The sequence below is a fragment of the Sphaerodactylus townsendi genome, linkage group LG02 (assembly GCF_021028975.2).
Source record: "Sphaerodactylus townsendi isolate TG3544 linkage group LG02, MPM_Stown_v2.3, whole genome shotgun sequence".
NCBI classification, from domain to species: domain Eukaryota; kingdom Metazoa; phylum Chordata; class Lepidosauria; order Squamata; family Sphaerodactylidae; genus Sphaerodactylus; species Sphaerodactylus townsendi.
Genome location: NC_059426.1, coordinates 145,343,511 through 145,368,985, shown reverse-complemented (window position 1 = coordinate 145,368,985; position 25,475 = coordinate 145,343,511). Strand labels below are relative to the sequence as shown.

The following is a 25,475-nucleotide window of genomic DNA, read 5'->3' as shown; positions in this document are numbered from 1 at the left end:
TAAAAGCTGGAAAAGAACTGGGCCACAAAGGATACCAGAACCCTCAGACATTTAATGGGAACTGGCATGATGGGAAATAAAATGCACCGGCTGTTATGTATGTATGTTTGATGAGAGGATCTCAAGTTCAATGTGGTGAAAAGAATTAAAATCACTTGAGCATTGCCTAAACGGTTATCCGTCTTCAATCAAGAACACGGATTTTGTGACGACTCCAGAAACTCCCAAGTGAAACAGATGTGCAAAGGGAAATGTTAATGTCTTTAGCACATTCCCTTCAGCACTTGTTCATTCATATCTCCAGTTAATGTGTAGAAACAAACTATTGTAATTGTTTTTATGACCCAAGTGAACTACAGAGCATTTAACCAAAAGAAGTTGCCTTAAACTGAGTCAGACCGTTTGTTTATTGGGGTCAGTATTAACCACTCTGATTGGCAGGGGCTCTCTGGCATCACAGGCCCAGGGTTTTCTCATCACCTACTGCCTGATTCTTTTTTCTTTTTAGTGTTAGGAACAAAATCTAGGAGTTTCTGACTGCTAAGTAGATGCTCTATTACTGAGCTATAGGTCTATCAAACCAAAGTTTGCTACTCCTGCTCAAATTCAAATTTAAAAGTAAATACTTAAAAACTAAGTAGAACCACAAGCAATTGCATAAATAAAAGTAATGAGCAACCAACATTAATGCATGAGTGTACACTGGTGCTAAATGCAACATCCTTCCATTGGTGGAGAGACAATAAGAACACTATGACACCAAGAGGGCCTTTGGTCATCACCTTTCATTCCCATCGCAAGTTAAACATTCCAGTTGATTACAGTCATGGGTATGGCATGTAGGTGGCCATAAAGATGGTCAGAATGAGAAGAAGCCAGAAAGAAAATCAACTGAGGAAGTGTGTGGCAATGTAAAGAACAGTGAAGAGGCATGGAGGGCTGTGTGAGAAGGAACTGCATGTTAAGGAGGCTGTACCTTCACATCCACGCTCAATCTGCCCACTGCGGTGTAGAGCATCATTGATTAAATCTGGCAGACGGCCATTCAAGTCCACTGATGCCAGGCAGCCCTGAAACCCATCACGGGAGGCCACCAACTTTGGAAGATTGCTGTACATTCCTTGAGACAGCCCAGCAATGTAAAGATCACCTGAAGGGGGGCACACAAAATACAAGGAAAAAGCAGTCAAATAGCAGCAATTTTTAGCAGCACATAGAGGCTATTACTCAGTAATATTCTTCTCTTTAACAAGAAGACAGATGACCCTAACATTAACTGATAGAGCTAGCAGTTGGTTATAAAAATTGAATAGGAGACCTCTGCTATTCAGCGTCAAGCAAAGAAAATGTAAAATGAAAATCTGCTAGATATAATGAATACATATTTAGGTATACCAATTATAACTTTTCCTTCCCTTTCTAGTGTATCCATGTGGCAGAGTTTCTACTGAATGACCATATCAGTTGATACAGAATACTGAATGAGCTAAATTATTGGAATCTAAAGCAGTGGTAAAGTTTTACATATCCATGCATCTAAACATCCATACACCTTCCCCAAGGATCTCAAAGGGGCATTGATGGACCTCACTCCCATTAAATTCTAATATTTAATATTAAGACTCATGATAAGAGTTTTTAAAATGTTGTCCTAGACAGATTTATAGACTGCTAGAAGATAATGGGTTTAGAGGATGTGGCTCTTAGGATTGCAGTATAAGGCCACAATCATTGCTTATAACGAGATCCGTGAACAGATCTTCTCATTTGTTTTTCCTTTTTACCCTGAAAAGATTCCTGATTGAAACCAGCTTCCCGAGCTTTCAAATAGCCCTTGTAGGAAGAAAAAGACAAGAAAAAACAGGGTGCCCATCTCCTTCCACCTAACTTGGAGCTGACTGCTTGCACAGGAGGATGGGTGTTGATTGAGGGCATAATGTAGAAATAAAGCATTAGAGCTCCATCTTAACTAATGCCATGAACCCAATCCAAGCCAAGTCCCACATGGCTGCATTTTAGAATCAAAGCTCATTCTAGGAGATTTCCAGTGTAATGAACCATTTAGCCCTAACACCCTGTTTACGTAAACACCTCATGTATTAACGCTGCTGCTGGATGTGCAATTTCAGACATGAATGAATATTCTTTATAGATAAAACCCAAATCCCCTGAAAACTAGACGACAGGGGGAAAGGGGTTCGTGCTCAGCCTCCTTTTTGATATGTTGGTGTTGGTGTTGAAACCCTTTATCCTATTGGTGAATATTCTATCATGCAATCCCCATCTACATCTGGGTTCAGTCCCCAGACTAATGTTTACCATAGGAGAAGCTGATAGCATAGGCCAGGCATAACTTTGTTCATACATTCATATTCATCAGTCGTTGACTTTAGGAGCGAGTGATAAGCTCACCTGTGCAAATCTGCTTTCACGGATTAATCACCACACGTACAAATTTAAAATCATCTGCTGCCAGTTCAAACAGGATACTTCTCATTGCACAAATATAGAGCTGCTTTGCAGCATTCTAGGCCGCTGGCCAATTAACCTCAGCACAATCCACTCCAGCCGTCAGTGGATCTCGGGCATTTCAAGTGGAGCTATTTCCAGACTTGCTTTATAGTATCCTTTTGTAACTGGACTTCCTTATAGAAACCATGTGCTTTGTTACTTACAGAGCAATTCTAAGGAGAGTTATTCCAGTCTAAGTTCATTCATTTCAATGCACTTGGACAGCAGTAACTCTGAATGGGACTGCACTGTAAGTTAACGTCCCTTCCTTCTGCACATTCCGCTAAGAGATTTCAGGTGAATTTCTTGAAGTGAAATTAAGCGAAGAGATACTTACCCTTCAGATCAAGATTTTTGGCACCGTTGATAACCTGAGTAACAATCCTGGTATCCACTTTTAGGCTGTGGGTATTGCTGTTGTCTCGGGTGATGACAACATTATGCCACTGATTGTCATTCAGAGGTCGCTCACTATTACCCTTAATGACATTAGGTCCATTCCCAAGGTCAAACACATAATGTATGTATCTGAAAACAACACAAGTACCTGCTCAGAATAAATGTATGGAAAATGAATAAATAACAAGGGGACAGAAGATACCAGGTATGAATTTTGGCTATGAAAATTTCAAGTCATCCTAATGAGCTGGGCCACTTGGATAGAAAAAATAAATGGCTTGATCAATGACATAACCACAAAATTCTAGCTGTCAAATATGGCCTCAATTACTGGTAAGAGGAAAGAGAATTCACTTGGCTACATCTGCAGATGGACCAATCAGCTCCTAGAATCACAGCAAAATCTGACTTTTCCAGGCAGCTCCCAGAAGCAAACCAGATCTCACTTACCCTTTGACCAGTTCAACAGCAATGAAATCGTTTCCATCTCCACTGTTGAAGAGGATGAAGCCATCTGCAGAGGTTGTCTTGAACTGGAAAAAGAGGTGCATGGAGGTGTAGGCTTGCAACGTCGCCAAGCTTAGGTAGCTGCTCTTGGTCTTAAAAGTCACGGGGTCAGCAATGATATTGCGAAGTCCGAAGCGGGCTTTCAGTTCACAGTAGTCAATGTCGCCATTCTTGCACAGGTCAATGTAAAGAAGGCCATTGAACATGAGGCTCTGAAGGTGACCAATGAAGCTGGACGGAATGACTGAGATATAACGCTTCTCTGTCATTATCCCAGTCTCAATGTTGTGGAACTCCAAGCGGGTGTGGTCACCAACCATAGTACCTGCAAATCAGGACAAAGTAAAGTTGAAAAGTACAGGAGTACAGATTTCCCCAGATTTTCCTCTTAACCCCCACCCCTTTGGCATTGATTTAAGATTGGTCTAAAGCTCTGCCTTCAGTGCATCTATTTGGTTTATGTTGCCTGTGCTCAGTTTCTGTGTGTGTGTGTGTATGTGTGTGTGTGTGCATGTGAGCAAAGCAGTTCATATCCTACCAGTACATGTCCTGTTCTATACAATGCAAGAGGGAAACCACTGCAATACGTCAGCAATATTCTGTGTCCATTGTGGAAGAAACACGAAACACAGAAGATTACATAAAAGTACAATTACTGAATATTGTTTCCCTACACTCTTGATTATTTTTTGTTAGAAAAAAATATGGGTTACAAAAATGAGCCAGTGTATAACGATTTCCAAAGCCGTGTCTGCATAGTGTAAAAACATTCACGATCTAAACACCCATGAGAATCCAGACAACATTAAGCCAAATATATAATATTTCCTATCAAAATAGTCATATAGTCATGCCATAAAACCTGTAAGTTAGAAGAGCCACTTTATAGACCATCGCCAGCCATCCACTGAATCAGGGGCATAATGCCCATTGGGCAAAGTGGGCAGTTGCCCAGGGCGCCCCCTTCTGGTGGGCGCCAAAAATGCAGGGTTCGTTTGTGGGTTTTTTTGGAATTTTAGTGGGTTTTCAGTTATTTGCCTGCAGGGGGCACAGTTCTTAGGCTAGCAGCATCAAAATTTCAGGGATGTTTTGGAAGACTCTCCTGATGCTATCACCCAAGTTTGGAGAGGCTTGGTTCAGGGATTCCAAAGTTATGGACTCCCAAAGGGGGTGCCCCATCCCCATTGTTTCCAATGGGAGCTAATAGGAGATGGGGTCTACAACTTTGAGGGTCAATAACTTTGGACCCCCTGAACCAAACTTCACCAAACCTGGGAGGTATCATCAGGAGAGTCTCCTAAAGATACCCTGAAAGTTTGGTGCTGCTAGCTTAACAATTGCACCCCTGACAGCAGGCACCCCCCAAATTTCCCCAGATTTTCCTCTTAACCCCCACCCCTTTGGCATTGATTTAAAGAGAGAATCTGAGGTCCCCAGTTTAAACATTGAAAGTGATGCTGTTTCAGGGTGGAGAGAATCAACCCCAAATTAGCATCACTTTCAATGTTGTTTAAACTGGGAACCCCAGATTCTCCCTTTCAGGTGGATTTAAAAGGAGAATCTGGGCTCCCTAGTTTAAACACCATTGAAGATAATTTTATTTTTCCTGTACTCCTGTACTCTTGGGGGGTATTTTTTGCATAACGGAGGAAAGGCTACAGCGGAACTTTACAGAGGGTTGTCCATCCTTCAGAGCTCAAACTGGGTGAAACAGAATTCCTCATAGCCTGTTATGCCTTAAATGTAAGCCCCTGCGGAAGTGAACAGAGAAACCTTTAACTGTCATCTCCTTCTGATCAGCATTCTGTGTGTCTCATCTGGCATCACCCACTGCATCTACCAGTACCAGAGTCACCATTTGAGTAAATACACAAATCAAATTTGTGTATTAAAATATGCTATGTGATGTATTCCCTGGTGCTAAATTATACGCTGTTAACAAAATACCATCAAGTTCCTCAGTTTTGCATTAGCAAATCTTAACACAGCCTTTGCCACTATAATCTACTGTTCATTATCTAAGGTTATACTCTTTAATGTATCAGACTTTTAACAATAGCACCTTCCCCATAATAACTAAAAATCAGCCTGTAATGATTCATAGGAAGATTAACGTGAAGGACATGTATATTTTGGCAAGAGGATACTCCTCCATGGCATCAATCAATAAAATAGTGGAAAATGATATTTTGTACATGACCTCTGATGGACTAACAGATTTATAAAAAATTTCCCTTAACAACTAGATTGACAGTTGCTGGCCAACAGAATGCTTTGTCCAGTGGTGGGATTCAAATAATTTAACAACTGGTTGTTTACAAGCACCCTTTTTAACAACCAGTTCTGCCGAAGTGGTGCGAGCCTGCTGAATCCCACCACTGGCTTTGTCCCCTAATTTAAAGGTAAGAGATAATTCATATTAACAATTGATTTAAGTACACATCTGTTTGGGACTGGTTCAATAAGACTGTCTGAAAATATAAACTGCCTAAGTACTCCTTAACATGCCAGATGGGATTTCACTCCACAATTGTGGAATGTTCCTTACTCCACCCAGTGTACTTGGCATAAGCACAGCTGGAAACAGGGTACTGTAGAGACAGAGATGGTGCTAAAATATAATTTCTTTCGAGAAGACATTCTTCCTTTCAAACTTCAGTGCTCCAAGATATAATGGAAGTGCATTCTCCTGACATGAATGGTTGCCATTTTGTGTGAATACCTACTTCCCATGTGTGTACAAGTGTGATATACGTATTCCCTCAAAAACCTATCATTCCACTTTCATGTACAAAAGCTGCACTTGCATAGCAAACGTGAATGTTGGTGCTTTCATGCAAAATGGCAGCCATGTATCCTCAGAGCCCCAAAATCAAACATCGAGAAGGGTTTCAGTTGCTATGGCAGGCTCACTCTCAAAATCTATAGAAGGGATCCAGATCAAATTGGGTAGTGACGCTCTGATTTTTTTTTCTGCCTCATTTTATTATTGTTTTCCTGCCCCATAGCATGTGGTTTGGCTTCCTTGCATAAATCATTTGGGTCTCCTGCTTGTGGTTTAGGGTGGACAAATTTGATCTATGTAGTGCTTGTGTTGTGAGGGCAGGGGGGAATTGCTCTGGGTCCTATTTAACTAAGCAATATTCCACAAACCTTTGCTGACAGTAGGGTTTGCATTCTATGACAACAAAGAGGGTTGCCAGACCCCTCCTCCGCAGGTGACAAGGGAATAATATCTATGTGATTGAGATGCATTCCTACCTCAGTGTAACTGCTTAAAACAAATAATCAATGCTGCTAAAAGATATATGCAACCAGCCTGCTATATGTAACCACTGCTATTTGGAGCATTGTTTCCTTGATCTTTACTTTATGGCTTCACAGGCTTTATAGATAACTAGGCTTCCCCTGACACCCTGGTCCCATGAAAAACAGAGTTACGTTGGTCATCTCATGGGGCAGGAAGCCAGGTGGCTCTCTCATACTATCTGCTGCTGACCTTGGGGCGCCTCAGCTCCAGGGACTGTTTTTCACAACTTCTTGGGAAAGCGAGAGGGGGGACTCACAAATGGGACAAAGGGGATGGCAAAGGCCAGGTTTGTCAGAAATGGCTTTGCCAAGCTTTGGTGCTTTGATGCCTCATCAATAAATGCTATTGATCAATACTTCAGAGTCCATTTATTGGCTTAAGGTTCCGAGATCTAACACTCAGCTAGCAGTGGGGAATGGGGGAAAGGGTTGTAAGATCCAAGTTAGAAAACTCCTTGAGGTTTAGGGATGAGACCTGAGAAGGGAAGGGACTTCAGTGGAATGAATTTCATAAGTCCACCGTCTAAAGATCCCTTTTCTCCAGGGGAACTGACTTCTGTAGTCAGGAGATGAGCTGTATTTCCCGGGGATTCAGAGGTCCCACACAGACGCATAGCAGCAATGGGGACATCCGGGGCGGCTTTTCCTGGGCACTGCCATTGCCGTTACATGTCAGGGACGGGGCCAGGGGCGTTTTGGGGGCAGGGTGGGGCAGAGCAGGAGCAGGAGGGAGTGCGTGGGCAGCTCATTTCCCAATGCAGTTCCCCCTTTTTTCATCACTGGTCCCACATGGTGGCTGGCATCCCTAATCACAGAAAACCTTGGGAAATCAGCAAGGGAAGGCAACCCTACAAATGCTTCCTTGGAGACAAAAAGAGTTGAGAGCCCGTATACGGCAGTTTCTCATGCTGGAAGATCGTACGATCACACAAAGCTGCTTCATACAGAATTGGAGCATTAGTCTGTCAAAGTCAGTACTGTCTACTGTCAGTCAGACCGCTCTCCAGGCGTTCAGATCAAGATCTTTCACCCTTACAGGGCAGAAGAGCTGCTATATAGTTTAGCTTACCAAATGAAAATTATACAGACACACTAGAAATTCATTGCCCTGTTGCTCAGTTTAAGAATTGTCAATAGAACTACAACAAGCTAGTAGATCAGGAGGTGAGCTGCAAAAAAGAAAAAAGGAGGGCATAGTCCTACAAATTATAATATGCTTGAAAATCCCCCTACAGCTTTATACACAGAGAAACAGTCTTACCCTCCTATCTGATGTTATTTTGGACCTCTTTTGGGTCTGCTCAGTGGTGTGGCAGGAGAAGGCAGTGGATAAAATAGGCTCATTAACTTCAAACGACAAATTACCTCTCAATTTGGGCTTGGTATAGCTCTGTGCTGGTCTTTAATTATTTGCTACTAGAAAAGCACTAATTAAATTAATTCTAAAGCATCCCATGTGCACCTATAAAATGACATACAGTTCTTCCAATTATGCACACAGAGAAACACTCACGTCTGTTCACATATTTATTAATACCAGTGATTCCGTGCAATGATACTGTGGCAATGGTGTGCCACCTACGACTATTTTTGTAGATCCCCATCTAAATATATTATATACTCTAATAATATATCATCATAATTTAAAGATCTTTAGGATTTTGCTTGTTGGTTTGCAAGCTATTTCCATGAATAACAGCCTATGAATTAAGCTTCTTGTCCAACCCCTCCAACACATATTTGCCTTTAGTAAGTGCAACTATTAATGCAATTTGTGCCCTCCAGTGGACATTCCTCAGAATTGCATGCTTCTTAGCAGCGATCGACACAGCACAAAGGCATAAGCAGGTATTTATTCATTTATAAAGCACAGATTTTCTTCCTCATTATTGTTAATGTATGTGTTCTGTTTGGTATCTTTTCCTGGGGTGTGTCTGTTTCCCACCAATACACAGGTCAATTTCTTCCTTTAGTTCTCATTGGAAAACTGGATGGTTAAAGCACACCCTTCGTGCAATAATATATTATTTTAAAAGATCGAGTGCTTTGAAAATAGCAACTAAGTATTAACATGCATGAAAATATAATTCCACTGGGCCAATGGGATGCACAACACTCTGGAAAACTTGCTTCTGGACTTGTGTAAGGTATCTTCTAAATTTTGCCACGATAATAGAACAGCTCCCTACAGAATATGATCCAGTGGCTATTGCATACCGAGGTCCCCCTCCCTCCAACATGCGAATGGTCACTGAGAATTACAAGACATGTCTGAAAGGGCTGAAGCAAAAAGGAATGACAGGATGGAAGTGCTGTCATCATAGGAAGCTCCTCCTGGCTGCATCGTGTCCTTCACCCTCCACGTTAGCCAACATACAGTGAACACAAGCAGAGAAGGCTAATAGCAGATGCAGATTGCTCCTCCCTATCTCTCACTTTTCTGCACCTCTCATGGATTAGCACAAAACTCTGGCCTGGTTCAGATGTCTACCTGGGCTAAATCACTTGTGTATCATGGCAGAAGACTGACTGAGTGAATGCAGTCCCTTATCCATGCTGATAAGTTACTGTATGACACCTCCATGTCAGAAGCAGTCTCTTCTCTGAGTGCTGGTATCTGCGGAGCAGCTGCAGTGGATAGCTCAAAGTTTTCTGGGTGGTATCTAGCTGGTCAGTGAGGGAAACAGGATGGTGGATGAATCCGTGATCTGATTCATTAAGGTTCTTATATTTTGCATTGTGATGGAAGTGCTGCATGGATACAATCACATTACGCACCTTTTCTGGGGAGTGATCATGTGATTTAGGCTTCACACAACACTTGGTAAATTAACGAGAAAGGACATGAGCAACAGTTGTTTCACCACGGGGACAAGTTTTTACGCTCACAAATGAGTCTGAGCTGGGCACAGGCCCACAGTCACTGGAAAAGCAAGCTTTCATTTCACTTTACAAGACTGCAACTGAATAGCAAGAAATGTTAATTAAATGTACAGATGAACCAAAACGTTAAATAACTACTCATGTCAAAACCAGAACTCAAGAAACGTAATCTACTTACCTTCAGCAACATCATCATCCACGGTCAGTTTGAGAGACTTTCCTCGGCGGACTACACGGACTGTGTGCCATTCGTTGTCATTGAGTTTCTGCCCAGCATAAAGGGTTTCAGGTCCTTTACCTGGGGGACAGCGGCAAGTAAAGGAGATGTTCAAGCCAGACTCAGTATACAGGAAAGCCTGCCTTGTTGGAAGTATCTCTGAAACCATTTGGTGTGATGATATAGAGACACATGGCATTGGAAGGACATCGGTATACCTTGCTCCATTTTCACTTAGTCGGGGATCATTAGTCCCTACTTTGTCACCTATTGGTTTGACATTTCAGTCCAAAATATCTAAGGAGGGCTAAATATTCGAACTTATGAATTTCAACAAACTCTGCTGCAGTACTGAAGGATCACAAAGACAGCACATCTTTGACGGAAGCTTAAATTATATTGCGTCATGTGGGGGGGGGGGGAATTCCCACTTCAAAAGTGACTCCTTCAGTGATCATACACACCAGATTGCTTCCAGTGAACAATTCTCCTAACAAGGGCAAGCATAAATGTCTTCCAAAGCAATTCCTATGGAGACCTTATATTTATAGAAACTTGCAGCATTCCAAATTTGTCCAAATCCTTTTTAATGCAAGACTGCTTTGGAGCTTTCCTCCATAATCAAGTACCAAGCACAGGACTTCTGGTAGACAATGCTCCTCAAGGTCAACAGGCCACGAAACCCATGCCCAAGAACCATCAATGGTTTACAAATTACCACCAATGGATTTGCTAATAGTAAAGTAAAAGTGCATAGTTAAAGTGTATATAAAACATCCTGAACCACATAACTAAGGATCAGATACATAAGATCTCAGCAAAATCAACAGACTTAGCAAAGAAATGTGCTAAGAAAAGTACACGTTCTAACACAGCTTTTACAAATAAACTGAATAGCGTCCAGTGGAAACTTTCCACTGATGGAAGCCCCTCATTTTGAGAGGGGCATTTTAGGCTGCAGCTTCTATAGGGCTCTAAAGCAAAGTTGTGATCCTCTCCAACAAGAAATCGGGGATATTAGGATGGAAGTAGTGCTACTGGTAACTGAATCCTACTAAGTCAAGATAGATCACCTCTTGAAAGTGCTGTAATCAGACTACCATGTTCACTGTGGAAGATTCCTATTTATGGAAACCTCTTCGAGAATAACTTGCCATACTTATGTGGTGAACTCCTTGCAGAGTTTATTGTGTAACTGAAGAGAGCAACACTGTTCTCCAAGATGAAGACATATCTTATTTGCTTTATATTGACACTAGCGGGGCCCGGCCACGCGTTGCTGTGGCTTATTGTGGTGAAATGGGAAAGGAACAGTAGCAGCAAATCAATTGCAGAGGCCAGCAGTACGTGCTCATGGAAACGTGCAGGCTGATACTGTGCGATGTCATTGATGTGTGTGACCGCATCCTCCCTCACTTCTCTTCCCTTGCATGGCACCCGTCCCCCTACCTCCCTCCCCTTTCCCTTTGCTAGAGTGGGTGGGTCATATCCAGATGCTGTGCCTCCTCCCTCCCCTCCCTTGCATGCCACCCCTCACTCTCTCCCCTCCCTAACTTCTGTTCCCTTGCATGCCTCCCCCTCCGTCCCTTCCCTCTCCCACCCTCTCTTCCCTTGCATGCCACCCCTCCCCCTCCCTCCATTTTGTCTCCCTCTGCTAGAGTGGGTGGGTCATATCCAGATGCTGGGCCTGTTCCCTCCCCTCCCTTGCATGCCACCCCTCACTCTCTGCCCCTCCCTCACTTCTCTTCCCTTGCATGTCTCCCCCTCCGTCCCTTCCCTCTCCCTCCGCTGAATGTGTATGAGAGTAGGTGTGTTGTGTGGTAGCAGTGGGTGAGGCACAGAGAGTGAAAGGTACCTGGTTGTGAGGGGGGGGAACCCCACCTGATGTCTCACACAGCAATGTGTGTATGTGTTTCACTTCCACTCGAGTTATTGCCTATGTACTGGTTTCACTGCTCATATCTGGTCATCTGAGCAAACATTTTAAGGGCACAAACATTCTAAGGGTGACAGTTACTCACAGGCAGCTTCATGGCCTGGTGCGCCAGGAAAAAGCTGTTTTACCTGGCTCAGGTGTGTTGTCTGACAACGGGAGGTACGTAAGAACACAGTCGGGGGAATGAGTAAGTGTCTGTGAAATTTTCAGAGCATTTGGGCCAGCAGGTGCGGGGTTATTCTCGAAGCAACAAACACATGGTTCCATTTATATATAGAGAGAAGTTTATATTTTTTAAAAAGCAGGTCTGCTTTAGCTATTTTAAAATGATGGAAATGCCATCTATTAGTTGTAAGAGAAAAGGGATGAATACTTTGTATTTGAGAATGGTACCTCCCAAACTCTCCAAGGCACCAAAGCAATCCATCCTCAAACAATGGAGGCATGCCTTTAGCATCATTTTAGCCCACAGATTGGATGTGCCAGTCCTCTGAAGTCGGTGGAATGAGCAGGACCCCTCAGTCTCAATGGACAAGAGCAGGGTAAGATTTCTGTTATTTTAAAAGAAGACACAGGGCTGACAACACAGGTTTCTGCCCTATTTCAATATCTGGGTTTCCTTAAGAAAACTCAATATATGTGGTGCTTCCATGATTATGCTACCGACCAGCCTCAGCACTGTAGAAGTATTACAATACTACTAATGCAGATATTTCTATCTATACAGAGGTACAATTATATATAGATAGATGTAGATATACAGTGGTGCTATTTGGATAGAGAAATGATCATGAATCTTGGGATATTCAGCTAGCTCTGCTTTTCAGACTAAGTGTGACACCCCGTGCAGAGCAACTAGCTGATTTTTATGAGAAATGACAGCTTGATACGCAGCAAAATAATAATAGCAATTAATCAAGGGGCAGTGGTACTTTCTTGACATCTGTACAACTTCTGAGGGTTTCTTTTGTAGTGGCAGTAATTGACAGTTAGGGCAGGATCAAGGTCTTGCTCTGGAACACCCTGAGACAAGAAATAAACATGCTGCCTCATTCCTGCATTCGAGGCAATATAAATCCAGAGTTCCAAAACTAATAATCTTGAGATCCAGGCAAAGAGAAAAAGAAAAGGATTTATTCTGTCGTCAAAGGCTATAAAGCTATCGGTGGAATATTTTAACAAAGAGCTGGCCTGAAATTATTTCCGACTTCTTCATTGTTTCCTTTGTTTTTCCTTTGCTACCAGGCATTGTTGTTCTGTTGTGCTTTGTTTTTGTTACTTGGAGGCACCTGCAACAGAAAATAACTGTGTGCCCCCCCCTCGTGGATCACCTGCTGTAAATTCCTACTCAATATCACCTTTCTCAGTGTCACATCACAAGTGTTGCCATGGCAACAAACCCTAATAGAACAGGCAGAAGAGGGGACTAAAGTAGCCAGTGCAGGTGCCTGTCAGAAAACAAACAAACCCTTGAGGCTGCCCCATCTTCCCTACTCCACATACAGATAGCATTAAAAGAAGAGGGTAGAGAAGGGGGGAAACACCCACCCTGAAAGCTGAACCTCTAGACACTTTCTATTTTAAAATGTTTTCGATGAGATGGCAGCTGGCCACTATGGTGCTTTTCATTTTGCGGCATTACTTATTTTTTATGATTTTGTACAAATCAAAGTTGGGAGGATTAGCATACAGCAAAAAGGAGAATGGAGGGAATTATGCCGTAACTAGAGATTAACCAGTTCGGTGCTGGAATGTCACTAATAATAGAGGAAAAGATCCTGGCCTTACTAGGAAAAACTGGCAGATTGCTGGAGATTTGGCAGTGATGGTTGGGGAGGGCAAGGAGTTCACAGGGATATAGTCCTGTCGATTCCATCTTCTAGTATTGCCACCTCCTCCAGTGCAATTGGAATTCCAGGAGAACTTCAGCCCCTCCCTGAAGATTGCCAAGTCTGGGGCCTGTTCATTGTGATTGGCAAAAGATATTGCTGGACACAGCCTCAAGAGCAGGATGTCTTTTGAAGCCTTGGAAACTGGCTGGAAACTGTCTACAGGTGGGGTAAACAAAGGAAACCTGGAGGCTCAAGCAGTGCTCTAGCACAACGTATGTAGAGGATTACAGTTCCAAGGGAAGCAAGATACATCGTTCCTCTCATTCAAAGTGCAGGCAATTGCAGAGGAATAATGATAGCAGCAACAAAATACAGTAAGGGCAGAAGGGCATTCAGCAAGATAAATTTAGTAGGAGATATTTAAAGTGTACAGCCAACATGGAGAGGTTTCTTACTCAGTAATCTGAAGCAGAATTATGCCTAAATCAGTGGTCTGAGAAGGGTATAACTTAGCTTAGAACTGCCCTGCTATAATATCACTAACTTGATTATCTTGTCCCTTCCTCATAACTGGGTCTCCCACTGTGTTTGGTGCCATTCAGTTTTTAGCTTTTATTATTGGAATTTTAATGTAGTTATGTATCTAAATCGTGTTTTGTTGTGTTCCTGGAAGCCTTTGTTGGGAAAGGGCGGGGTATAAATTGAATGAACAAATAAATAAGCAAGGTAATAACCACAGTTTCATCACAAGGTCTCAAACGAAGCTGTGATCTAAGTTTTGGAGCCTTAGCTTCCAAAATGTTGGCCAGAGGTCACACAAAGCAGCCCATAACTGGCAGGAACAAGACGACAGAACATATTGACTGGGTCCACATACATGGTAAAGGTATTCAGGTATGCACCATTCTTAAAGGAATTCAAGCAGGCATAGCTTAGAGTTAGAAATGGACGAAGTATATAATGGATCCACTATAAGCAAGAAGACTTTGCATACGAGGAAGCCAAAAGAAGCGTTTTTGTCTAGATTTAGAGGCAGCTGTGATTCTGAAATCTCAAGACAAGTAACAGCAAAAATCAGCCATGTATCGCAGGATTTTATGCAGCACATTTAAGTAGACTATTTAATTGTCCTTATGCTAAGCGACAATTGCCTGTAAAAAAAAACCCTGCCTTCTTTCTACCTGTGTGAGACATGGGGGAAATTAGAAACCAAGACGCTCATGTCAGAAGACCCTCATGAGCCTTTTCAGGAGGCTCAAAGCAGTGATGCCTTTCAAATAAAATTCTAAACCCTGTTTTCCAGTTAACAAAATTCTTTTTCATTTCCAAATATTCAGGAGGTTGTGTGAAAAGCATCAGAAAAGTGGACCAGGCAAACAGAATCTGGTGTGTGGAATCAGAGGAAGACAACCTTCAAGACATCTACATAGTTTCACTGCCCAAGGGGGAAAATATCACAGGGAACAAAGATCACAAACATGACTGACTAGAAACCTATGAATGTTTTCCCCGAGATATCAAACCCCTTCAGGCTAAAGAATGTTGTGGCAAAGCATCACTTATTGGGTTTCTTAATTTTCTGTATTAATGCACATGTTTATACACACACATATCTACCCACATCTATCAGTTGATGTTGTCTTCAGATCAAGTCATCACAAACCAATTGCAAAGACCAAGATGATAATGCCTTGAGGAGCATTGTAATACAGAGAAACAACGAACACCTGTAGCATGTTGTCCATAGTCTACCAAGTAAATCTCACACTTCTTCTCCCTTCCTTCCTTCCTTCCTTCCTTCCTTTTCCTTCCTTCCTTCCTTCCTCCCTCCCTCCCTCCCTCCCTCCCTCACACACACACACACACACACACACACACACACACACACACACACACACACACACACACACACACACACACAAATATATAATTTTGCTCATAAGCAGGATGTGGACATTCCTTACCATTAAAGTTCTTGCAGATAAAGGGTATTTCAAATCTTACTGATGGTCTCTTTAGCCTTGAGCTTCTTTTCTTACCTGTGTGATCTTTTGCAATTCTTCCAGGGAAAGGGCTGCCATTTAAACTTCTTTTCTTACCTGTGTGATCTCTTGCAGTTCTTCCAGGGAAGGAGCTGCCATTTTATATAGTGATTTACATACACACTGTCCTTTGTATATAAGCAAGTTTGCCTCAGACTTAAATGTTGCAGTATAGCAGAAAGATGGCAGAAGGAATATATACTTACCAAATAAAAATGATGGTCAGTGGGTTAATCAATGAGAAATGTCAGGAGCACAGTCCAGGGAGTTCAACAACTCAGTATTTAAAGGTCTACATAATATTACATTTCCAAAGGTAGCAATTAAGAGAACCTGAAAATTTCAGGACTTGCTCTGTGCAGATACAGCTGCTACAAATTGCATTCAAACTCACCAAGCTGTGCTCAAGACCTGCCATATTTTACCCTCACTGAATCTGAACTCCCAGGGCCTCTTCAGTGCTCTTACTCTTCCGGGCCCTGGCCTGATCCTGTATCTTGAGCCTACCCAGTGGTTAATTTCTTTAAAAAGCTGAGAACTAGAAGCATTGATAGAAATGCAGCAAAAGCTGACATATCTTTGTGCCTTAACATTCCAGCAACAACCCCCACCCCAGTTCAATTCAGTTAATATAAGTAATTAACTGGTCAGTGAACAAATAAAAGTGTCCCCTTCAGCATTACCTAGATAGCCTAGCCGGTACACCACAGGGAGGGCGCAATGTCACTGCTTGCTCCGGGCACACTTTACCTCTACATACGCCCTGATACCATAGCCATGCCAGCTCACTAAGACATTACACACACATACAGTGAACATTTACCTCAGCTTTCTTTCTTGGCTATCAAGGGACTACCTCAAGCAGTCCTTGAAGCAGAGTATCAGATTACGCACTTTTCAAGGGTTGAATCAGAATGTTAACTCCTTTTCATTACTATTAGTTCTTTGAGTGGTACATTCCAGCTTTAGTTTCTGCTGCTACAATTGCATACTCATTAATCCTGCATGGTACACTCACAAAACCAACAGCCATCAAAGACACATTTTCAACCATTGTGGAGGATAGCCATACACATCCAAAGTTTTTCTTAGACTGTATTCAGGTGGCAATCTTCAGAGAATTTCAAATTTATTCAGAGAATTCAGTCATTCAACCCCCCATCCCCATCCTGACCCAATTGTGTGTTGATACCATCAATTTAATTGAACTGGTGGTTTTGCAAATCCACCTTTTCATTGATTAAGATTTTTTTGTCATTAATTTCAATGTTACATTTTATTTAACTGTCTCTTTTCATAGAGAAGGGAAGGAACATCATATACTTTATGAATCCTTTGGGCACATAATGTGTGGTGTTTTTAAAATTTAACTGTCGACACCCTCAGAGATTTAGTCATGAAAAAGGAATGAAAACAGTCTCCTAAATTACCACAGAGAACTGTAAAAAGCCTATTTTACTTTTTAACACTTTATAAGCATTTGGTTTTTAATAGTGATATGACCACACTATAATGTTTGCCATGGTATAAAATTTTCTGACTTTGTAACACATATTTTAAAAATGGCCCAGATGTTCAGGCCTGAAAAATACACCCCAAGAGTATTCTGGAACAAATTGTCAAATATTAAGAACCATGAAATCATGCTTGATGGGAAAATGTCATGCTCCGACAGCTGAAATGGGGGACAAGAGGTTTGCAGACAGGTGGATGTAATTTCAGAGGATGGTACCAACTCCCAGTTTGTAGAGACAATTATTTCTGCCAAGGCGGCAGCATATATTGGATCTATAATCAGCTCTTCTCAAGTGTTCTCTCCCCTCCATCTTAAGCCATGTTGAATAACTCTGTATGACATGTGACTTACCCTACGTGGATGTCGCAATTAAACTTTTTAATCATTTTTTCCACTCTGTAGGAAAAGCAAAGCAAATGGCTTTCTTTACTACAAAGCATTCCTATAACCAATGTGAATATTTCAATGCCAAACACTGGCGTGCGGCCGGTACATCACGCACCTCCGTCCCCTTGGCTCTACGCCACTGGCATCAAGTGTCAAGAAACTGAGTCAGTGCAGTTCCTTGTTCTCTCATACATTGGTCCAGGCTTCAGGCCTACAATGGAAATGTTTAAATTGGAAAGTTGCTTGAGCTCCAACAGACTGTGACCTTTTGAAACTGAGATAAGAGTCTAGGTGCTGGGGGGAGGTGATTTCTAACCCAACTCTCCTCTAGTTCCCAAAGCCGAGAACAGTGGAGCCACATTCTGTTCAATTAGTGAAAATGAAATCATGAGCCACAACACCTGTGAGAACTGGGCAGGTTTAGCTTCACGTAAAACTCCTTCTCACTGTGATGCACACAACCCTTACATGGCTAGCAACAGGTTTATGTAGTTAACTGACATCACCAGCCACAGAACTGAGTCAAGTGAACTGAAGCCATGTTAGACCCTTGGCCATGAAGTTTAGGATTTGCAGTCTGTGTGATTTATTCACAGTCCCTTGATCCAATTTTGGACTTTTTGACTTCATACCTGCTTTACATGCTGTCTGCTCATACTGACTCTTGAAAAGAGTAGACTTTGAACACAGGAGAATTTCAGCTAGAAAGGATAACATCTGATAACACTAAACCAATTCTATCGGTTTACTGTACAGTTAATCCTTTTGGTTCAGCCATTGTTGTTTTAATACTCAAAACTTACTGCTTGTATTAATAATATTATTGACAATTTTAATACATCACTTCATTTATGACTTGTGGTGTTTGTCTTCATGTGTCTTCAATCTTGTTCTTATGCCTAGGCCTACATGGCTACATTTACCAAGTTAATTGTCTTATAAAACTCACTCTGCAAGCAGTCCACCTTGCAGGGATGACTTGCTTGACTTTAATCCCCAGAAGATTGGAAGTTTGCTCCTTAGCTTCTGGCTGTTGGATAGTGAAAAGGAACTAGTAGCAGCTACTAAAACTCAGGTGTGAGGACTCATACCTAAGGATTTAGTAATTTTGAATCTTCCTGGCCCATCCTGAGAATCTTTTCGACTAGGGATTCTTGACACCAAGAAGAAATAAAGACAACCATACCCCAAATGGAACTATTGCAGATGAGAACCTTATGACATTCATAACTTATATAATGAGAATATTAACCTCATATTTGGTATGGAGGGCAGAAAGGGTTATTTTCCCTTCACCCAAGTGATGGAGAAATTACCTTTCCAGTTTCACAGGGTTAATAGCAAAGGCTATTAACTTGGCTCAAATGCAGCAGTACAGTCTATATTTTATTTATATGCATTTGTTATTTATTGCAATGTTTTCTCTCTCAAAGTTCAAGGTGGCTTGCAAAACACAATACAAATAGACAGTAGGAGACTAAAATGATTACATCAATGGCTACTTGACTATAATCCTGAAGACATCTGAACTGGCCTCTACTACCCATGTTCTGGTGCTTTCCAAATTATTGTAATGCATTCCACAAAGGCATTTCAAAGCTGATCCCCATGGTCTCACTGTGAGCTCTACTACAACCTGCACCCTTTTATTCTACATGAACATCTCTTTAAGAAAACAAACCAGAAAGAAAGAAAAATTAACAGTCAAACATTTGGAAGATAAGTTAGGTCAATTCCAAGGTAATTTGCCATTGCTTTATGAGGCCTGCTGTACTTGGGGTTGCCAGCCTCCAGGTCACACCTGGATAACTCCCACTTTTATAAATGATCTCCAGATGACCACAATAGGTTCGTTCCCCAGGAACTTGCTACTTTTGAGGGCAAGCTCTATAACATTATACTCTACTATAACAGTATACTCTGCTGAGGTCCCTCATCTCCCCAAACTCCCCTCTCCCCAGGCCCCACCCCCTAAATCTCCAGGTATTTCTCAATTCATAGGTGGCAACCCTAGCTGTGCCCACATAGTAAAACAAAGCAACAGAATGTGACAAGGTAGAACAGGCTGAACTTAGAGTGCCTCCATGTGTGGCCTGAAGTACTCCTGAAATTACAAGTGATAAGTTCTTCTGGAGGAAGGATGGTACCTCTGACTTCATGTCCCTGCTAAGCTTCCTTCCTTCTTCCCAAGTATTGTTTGCTCCAAATCTCCAGAAATTTCTTAAGACAGAGTTAGCAACCTTACCTGCTTCAAAATGCAAGAAGATGGATTAATGCACCTTCATGAAAAAGTTCCAGAACAGAGAACAGTTGCCCATTCCCCACCTACAATCTGACATAGGTCAATTTACTCAATATTCTTATCTCATTCTGCCACAAGTATAAGCCAGAAATGATTTTTCTTCTCATCTAGCAATTACTGGATAGTTGCAGGAAGGAACTATGGAATCTGTCTTTGGCTGGACATGGGAACTGCTTGCAGTTGCAACCTGGAGGAACAGGGAAAAAAAGATGATGACTATGGAGAGGGCATCCAACAGAGTACTCAGAGGCCTGCAGGGATGCTGCACCAGAGCTTGTAAAGTTACAGGTAAGGTTGCCAGCTCTGGGTTAGGAAAAACCTGGAAAACTGAGAGGGGGGGTTTGGGCAAGAGAGGGGCTTCAAAAGCGTATAATGCCATAGAGTCCATTTTCCTATGCGGCCATTTTTCTCCAGATGAACTGATCCCTGTTACCTGGAGATTATAGCTGTAGTAGTGGGAGATCTCCAGTCACCACCTGGAGGTTGGAAACCCTATTTAAAACAAGGTTGGCATCTTGTTCCTTTTCAGCACTGTATATTGTCCCTTGATACTCAGAATAAACACCTTTTTATGTTTGCATAGTTGCAGACAATAGCCCTGATCCACATGGTTAAACAGATAATTCTCAAGCAAGGCCATTACTTGTTAGAAACCTACAACCCCCGTGGATGGTACCTCTTACACTTAAAATAGCAGGAACTTGGTAAAGTCCTCAATACTGACTTCGTTTGGTCAGGTTTGGTGGAGGGAAGGAAAGAACACATGACAGATTCACAGTTTCCTCTTCCATTTTAGGAAACATCCCCCAGGGCTCAATCTCCCTTTAACAATGATCCATTCTGACATGCCGCACACTGCCAGCAACAGTCTTGCATAGAGGATAAAATGCAGAGCCTGCTAGGATTGCCTTACTAGATGTGTTTACAGAAGCAATTTCCCAAGGGAGTCAAGAGTATACTTTTTTAAAAACAACTGAGAATGTTCTATCGCATTGCACAGCAATTGACACCAGATATTACAGCCCTCATATCCTACAACACATCTTGAGAATGAAAGCACAGCTACAACTATGAAAAAGCATGAAATCTGATATTTATTTAACATCATCTGCGGAAGATTCTGCACAATACTTTACAAGGGTGGGTATAATCATCATACCCCGTTTTACAGAAATAGTGGCAGAAGTGCAGTAAATTAAAATGGGTATGGAGTACAAACACATTCAACAATTTTGTAGATTTTAAAACTAATATATGAATGAAACCAGGGGCTTGTCTTTTGATCGTATTGACAGACAGCTCTGGAGAAAAAGGAACTTTGTTTTTATATATGACATTAACAGCACTAATGTTATATGTGCATAAAATGGAAAATTTTACCTGTATCTACAACAGAAGAAAGACTTGTGAAGTTGTTGAAATTGGCAGAAATGGCAAAGTTTACTTCTTTGATTAGTGAAAAGAACTTATCTACATTCATGGATAATTGGAGACCCCAATAAACTTTTTTGCATAAGACAGGAAAAAAATGAAGTGATGATTTATGGATTTGAGGAATAGAAGAACAAGAAAATAGATATAATAGAGAAAAATGTGAAGCTCATTAGCATGAATAATTGAGAGTGACTTTTACAATTGTAATTAGAGAACAAATGCTAAAATTTTAATTGTGTTTATATTTAGTGCAGATGAGATCATGAGCCTTCCCTCTCTCGCTGTATTGTGAGTTTTCTGCACCTTGTGTGTTTTTATTTGTTTGACTTTTGGTTTGTTTGGCTTTTTCTCTTTCTGTATGTTTTCAAATTGGTATGGAATGAATCTGTGACACAAGCTAAAAATTGATCCAAGCTTCAGTGACTGTACTTCCACTTTCTGTATTTTCCCAAATGCTTCTTGCAGGATACAAGACAAACTAATCTCACCAACTTTGGGCCACAGTCAAGGTGCAGCAGAATCCCTCGCAATTTGGAGCTCCACAAGGAAGGAAAAAGAGGCTCTGAGCAATCGCCAGAGGTTACTTCATGGTGGCTACACTAGAGTCCATCAAATGATGAAGGCGGTTCTTTTCCTCTGTCCTTGTCCCAGTGTATGTCGCTTCTAAAGCACTCAAAGCTGGTCACAGCTTTAAAATAGAAAGCTGAACAAGATGGACTACTGAACCGGCCAAGCCGACATTATTCATAAGCTCTTAGTTTTCAGCAGCACATATTGAACATATAAAGATGGCTTTTGTTTCTAATATGAATGCTTTCATTTCCAGTGGCATAATAGGGATATTATCTTCCCACTGCCTGCTACCTCTTAGAATGGCAAGGGGGAAAAATAAAATAAAATAATGGATATTGAGACTATGGCATGATATCACTTTAAGCACAACCTGGAAGTTACAGCATACCATAGAAACTCTATGGTAAAACCACAGAAGGTGTTTGTTTGTTTTTTGGCAATTTCTAGAGAAGACTGATGTCATTTCTGAGTTTTCTCCAGAAATGATGTCATACCACCACCGATGACTGCCCCCCATGATCCTGCCCTTTCCCAAGTATTCTGCTGGTTGCCAAGTCAAGCATAGCAACCTCATGCCGTGTGTGTGTTTGTGTGTGTGTGTTGCTTACAAGAAAAGAGAAGCAGCTCAGCAATTTAAACTGTTTAAATCACTTCACATCTGCTGTTATTGCAATTGAGCTACCTACCCAGAAAATATATATGAGACCCTTAAGACTCTGAGTATGTTTTTTAAGGAGGGCTATAAAGCGTCAAGGCATATTAATTGTGCTGTAATTTACTGTCCCATCTCCTTCGCCTTCTCCTGGCTACTCCTTTGTTAATTTTGCTTCCTATCCCATCTTTAATAATTTAACTATTAATATGCTAAGAGGGCTTTTTAAAAAACAAAATTATTATTTTACTACATCCTCCTTCCTCAGCACTAAGCAAAGGAGAAGGTTTCTATGCAAACCAACTGCTATTAAACAAATCAAGCTAGTACTACCAAGAGGCAAAGCATGGTTCCCATAATGTGAGCTAGTCACAGTAGCCAAATATTATGATTATAAAAGACTATCTTCCATATTTGGAATTCTCAGTGATTTTTGACATTGAAATTGCAAGTATACAGGGGCCCAATCTAACCCGTACAGGACAGAAGAGCTACTAATGTATAGAGCAGTGGTTCTCAACCTTCCTAATGCCGCGACCCTTTAATACAGTTCCTCATGTTGTGGTGACCCCCAACCCTAACATTTATCCATTTTACAGATGGAGAACACTGATGCAGCGAGTCTTAGGCGACCCCTGTGAAAGGGTCACTCGTCCCCAAAGGGGTTGCGACCCACAGGTTGAGAACCACTGGTATAGAGGATTTGATCCAGGATGTAAATTGTCACCCTTTGTGGATGGAGTCATATTCTCCTTGAAGAAATGGGTCTTGGACTACAGCCTAATGCTGCATAAAGCAGGCACCAGTGGTGGTTAGCCAGAAGCCCTTTCTGGGCAGAAGTGATCTGGCCTCTGTGATACATGCCCTGCTAACGTCTAGATTAGATGACTGCAACGCACTCGACACAGTGTGCTAGGAAGGTGTTTGGAAACTTCAGTTGGTGCAGAATGCTGCAGTCAGGATGTTGACTGGAGTGCATGCCAGGGACCCTATCATGCCAGTTTTGGCCTGTCTACACTGACTTACAGTTTGTTTCTGGGAACAATTCAAGGTGCTGATGCTAATGCTGCCCACCCGCCAGGTGGTGGCTGGAGATCTCCCAGAATTACAGCTCATCTCCAGATGGCAGAGATCAGTTCTCCAGTAGAAAATGGCTGCTTTGGAGGGTGGACTCTCTGACAGCTCAAACCCACTCTCCCCAGAACCCAGCCCCAAAATCTCCAGGATTTTCCAAACAGACCTGGCAATCCTAGCTGGTGCTGATCTTCAAATCCCTATATGGTTTTGAACCAATATACCTGAAGGAGCACCTACTCTTTTATAACCCATCTAGCCATGGTCTGTGGAGGTCCAGATTCTGGTGCCCTTGTCCAACCCAGGAGATGGTATCAAAATGCTGGAACTCACTTTCCAGGGAGACTGGTCTGGCCAGTTCTGTTGCCATCTTGTACAGATGGCTGAAGGCATTTGTATGGTTTGGCTAGATGGTATAAGTAGCATTCGGGGTCCTTAAACCATCTCATAGTTTTTGTTCTGCTCCTGCTAGTGATCAATTTGATATTAGAAGACAACTTTGGATTTATACCCCCTCCTTTCTCTCCTGTAAGAAGACTCAAGGTGGCTTAAAAACTCCTTTCCCTTCCTCTTCCCACAACAAACACTTTGTGAGGTAGGTAGGGTTGAGAGAGTTCTGAAGAGATATGGCATGAAGATTGTGGTATATCTTCACCAGCAGCTCCACCAGCATACGGGGGCCAAGGGGGGGGGTCTGGAGGCCAACTAAGGTCAGTCCCGTCCCCTAGAGCCCCCTTGAAATGCCAGCATATATGGGGTTGGCGTGAAAGCACTGGTGCAAAGCCAGGCATCATTGGTGGGCATTGCAGCAGCTGGGCACCAACAGATTTGCCCCTCTGCCAGAATAAGTACACTGGAGAGGGCATTTATGCTGGCAGAAGCCCACGCTGTATCCAGAAGGGGATTTGCCCTCCCCTTCTGGATTGTGCTGCCCGTCTTTTATGCCCAACATCTTTTTTACTTCATTCTATCCTGGATAAGCAGAAACAAACAAGGCAACAACCCAATGAAATTTAATTAGGTGTCAGTTGATAAAGACCACTTTTAGATGCCTCGACAGAAATCTCATCAGGCATGCATGTTTATGGATGAATCAGCAGATCTGGCATAGATTAAATGGTGCTACTACCGACTCCATTCTTTCAGCAGCTTGGGGGGGGGGTGTGTGTGTGCAATTGCTTCCATGCCTCTAGGTATCAAGAGCTGCTTATCACTTTCTTAAAAGCTTTCTAGACCCACTGAACACTGTTTTGAATGTCACAGGGAAAGAACATCCTTAGCTGATCATGCCTGGACAGGGGGATTAAATTAGTAATTCACTGCAAACACCAAGCACACTTCAGGACTATAAAATCCTTAGTAGAAAAATGCTTATTAACCACCACTTTGCTTGCAATGTTTTCTCATACACTTAAGCAACCATACACTTAAGCAACCCTGATGTTCTATGAATAGACTGGGGAGACAATGGCCAGCAATTCCTGTTGCCAAACTTGCTGGGAAAATTGCTGTAGAAGTTAATGGAATTGCTGGCAACTCCATTCCAGAAGGCCTACTTTGCATGCCACAGTGCCAGGGTGAATAAACATACATAAATAAGCAGGAATTCTAGTTAATAAAATAAAATGGAGCATATAATTTTGCTCAGTTTGTATCCTGGTTTCCCAAACCAATATTCATCTACAGTGACTACTCGTATCCTATTGATTAATAAGTTCCCCAGTGGCCTCCCATCAAAGGAATTGACTGGGTATAGAAAATTTTAGCTGACAGCCTCAAATTGTTACCAAACCATTCACCAGTTTGGGCAGGCAGTGATCTATTTCTTGAAAGCTACAGACTCCACGCAAGCGGACAACATTTGACCAGATCAAAACATATACAATGTAGGAAAAGAGAAC

At 41.9% G+C, this 25,475-nt stretch overlaps 1 protein-coding gene across 14 annotated transcripts in view; it reads right to left on the bottom strand.

Moving 5' to 3' along the window:
• NRXN3 (neurexin 3) overlaps positions 1-25,475 on the bottom strand; it is a 1,536,364-nt gene that overhangs the window by 844,010 nt on the left and 666,879 nt on the right. For all 14 annotated transcript variants that reach the window (XR_007243535.1, XM_048485034.1, XM_048485036.1 and 11 more), the window contains 4 exons: positions 9,788-9,907; positions 3,361-3,742; positions 2,849-3,039; positions 977-1,150 (listed from right to left, as the gene is read on the bottom strand). Coding sequence is in view for 13 of the 14 variants with exons in the window: in XM_048485034.1 (XP_048340991.1) it covers positions 977-1,150; positions 2,849-3,039; positions 3,361-3,742; positions 9,788-9,907 (867 nt within the window). In the remaining variant the exon portion in view is untranslated. The remainder of the gene's footprint in view (positions 1-976; positions 1,151-2,848; positions 3,040-3,360; positions 3,743-9,787; positions 9,908-25,475) is intronic.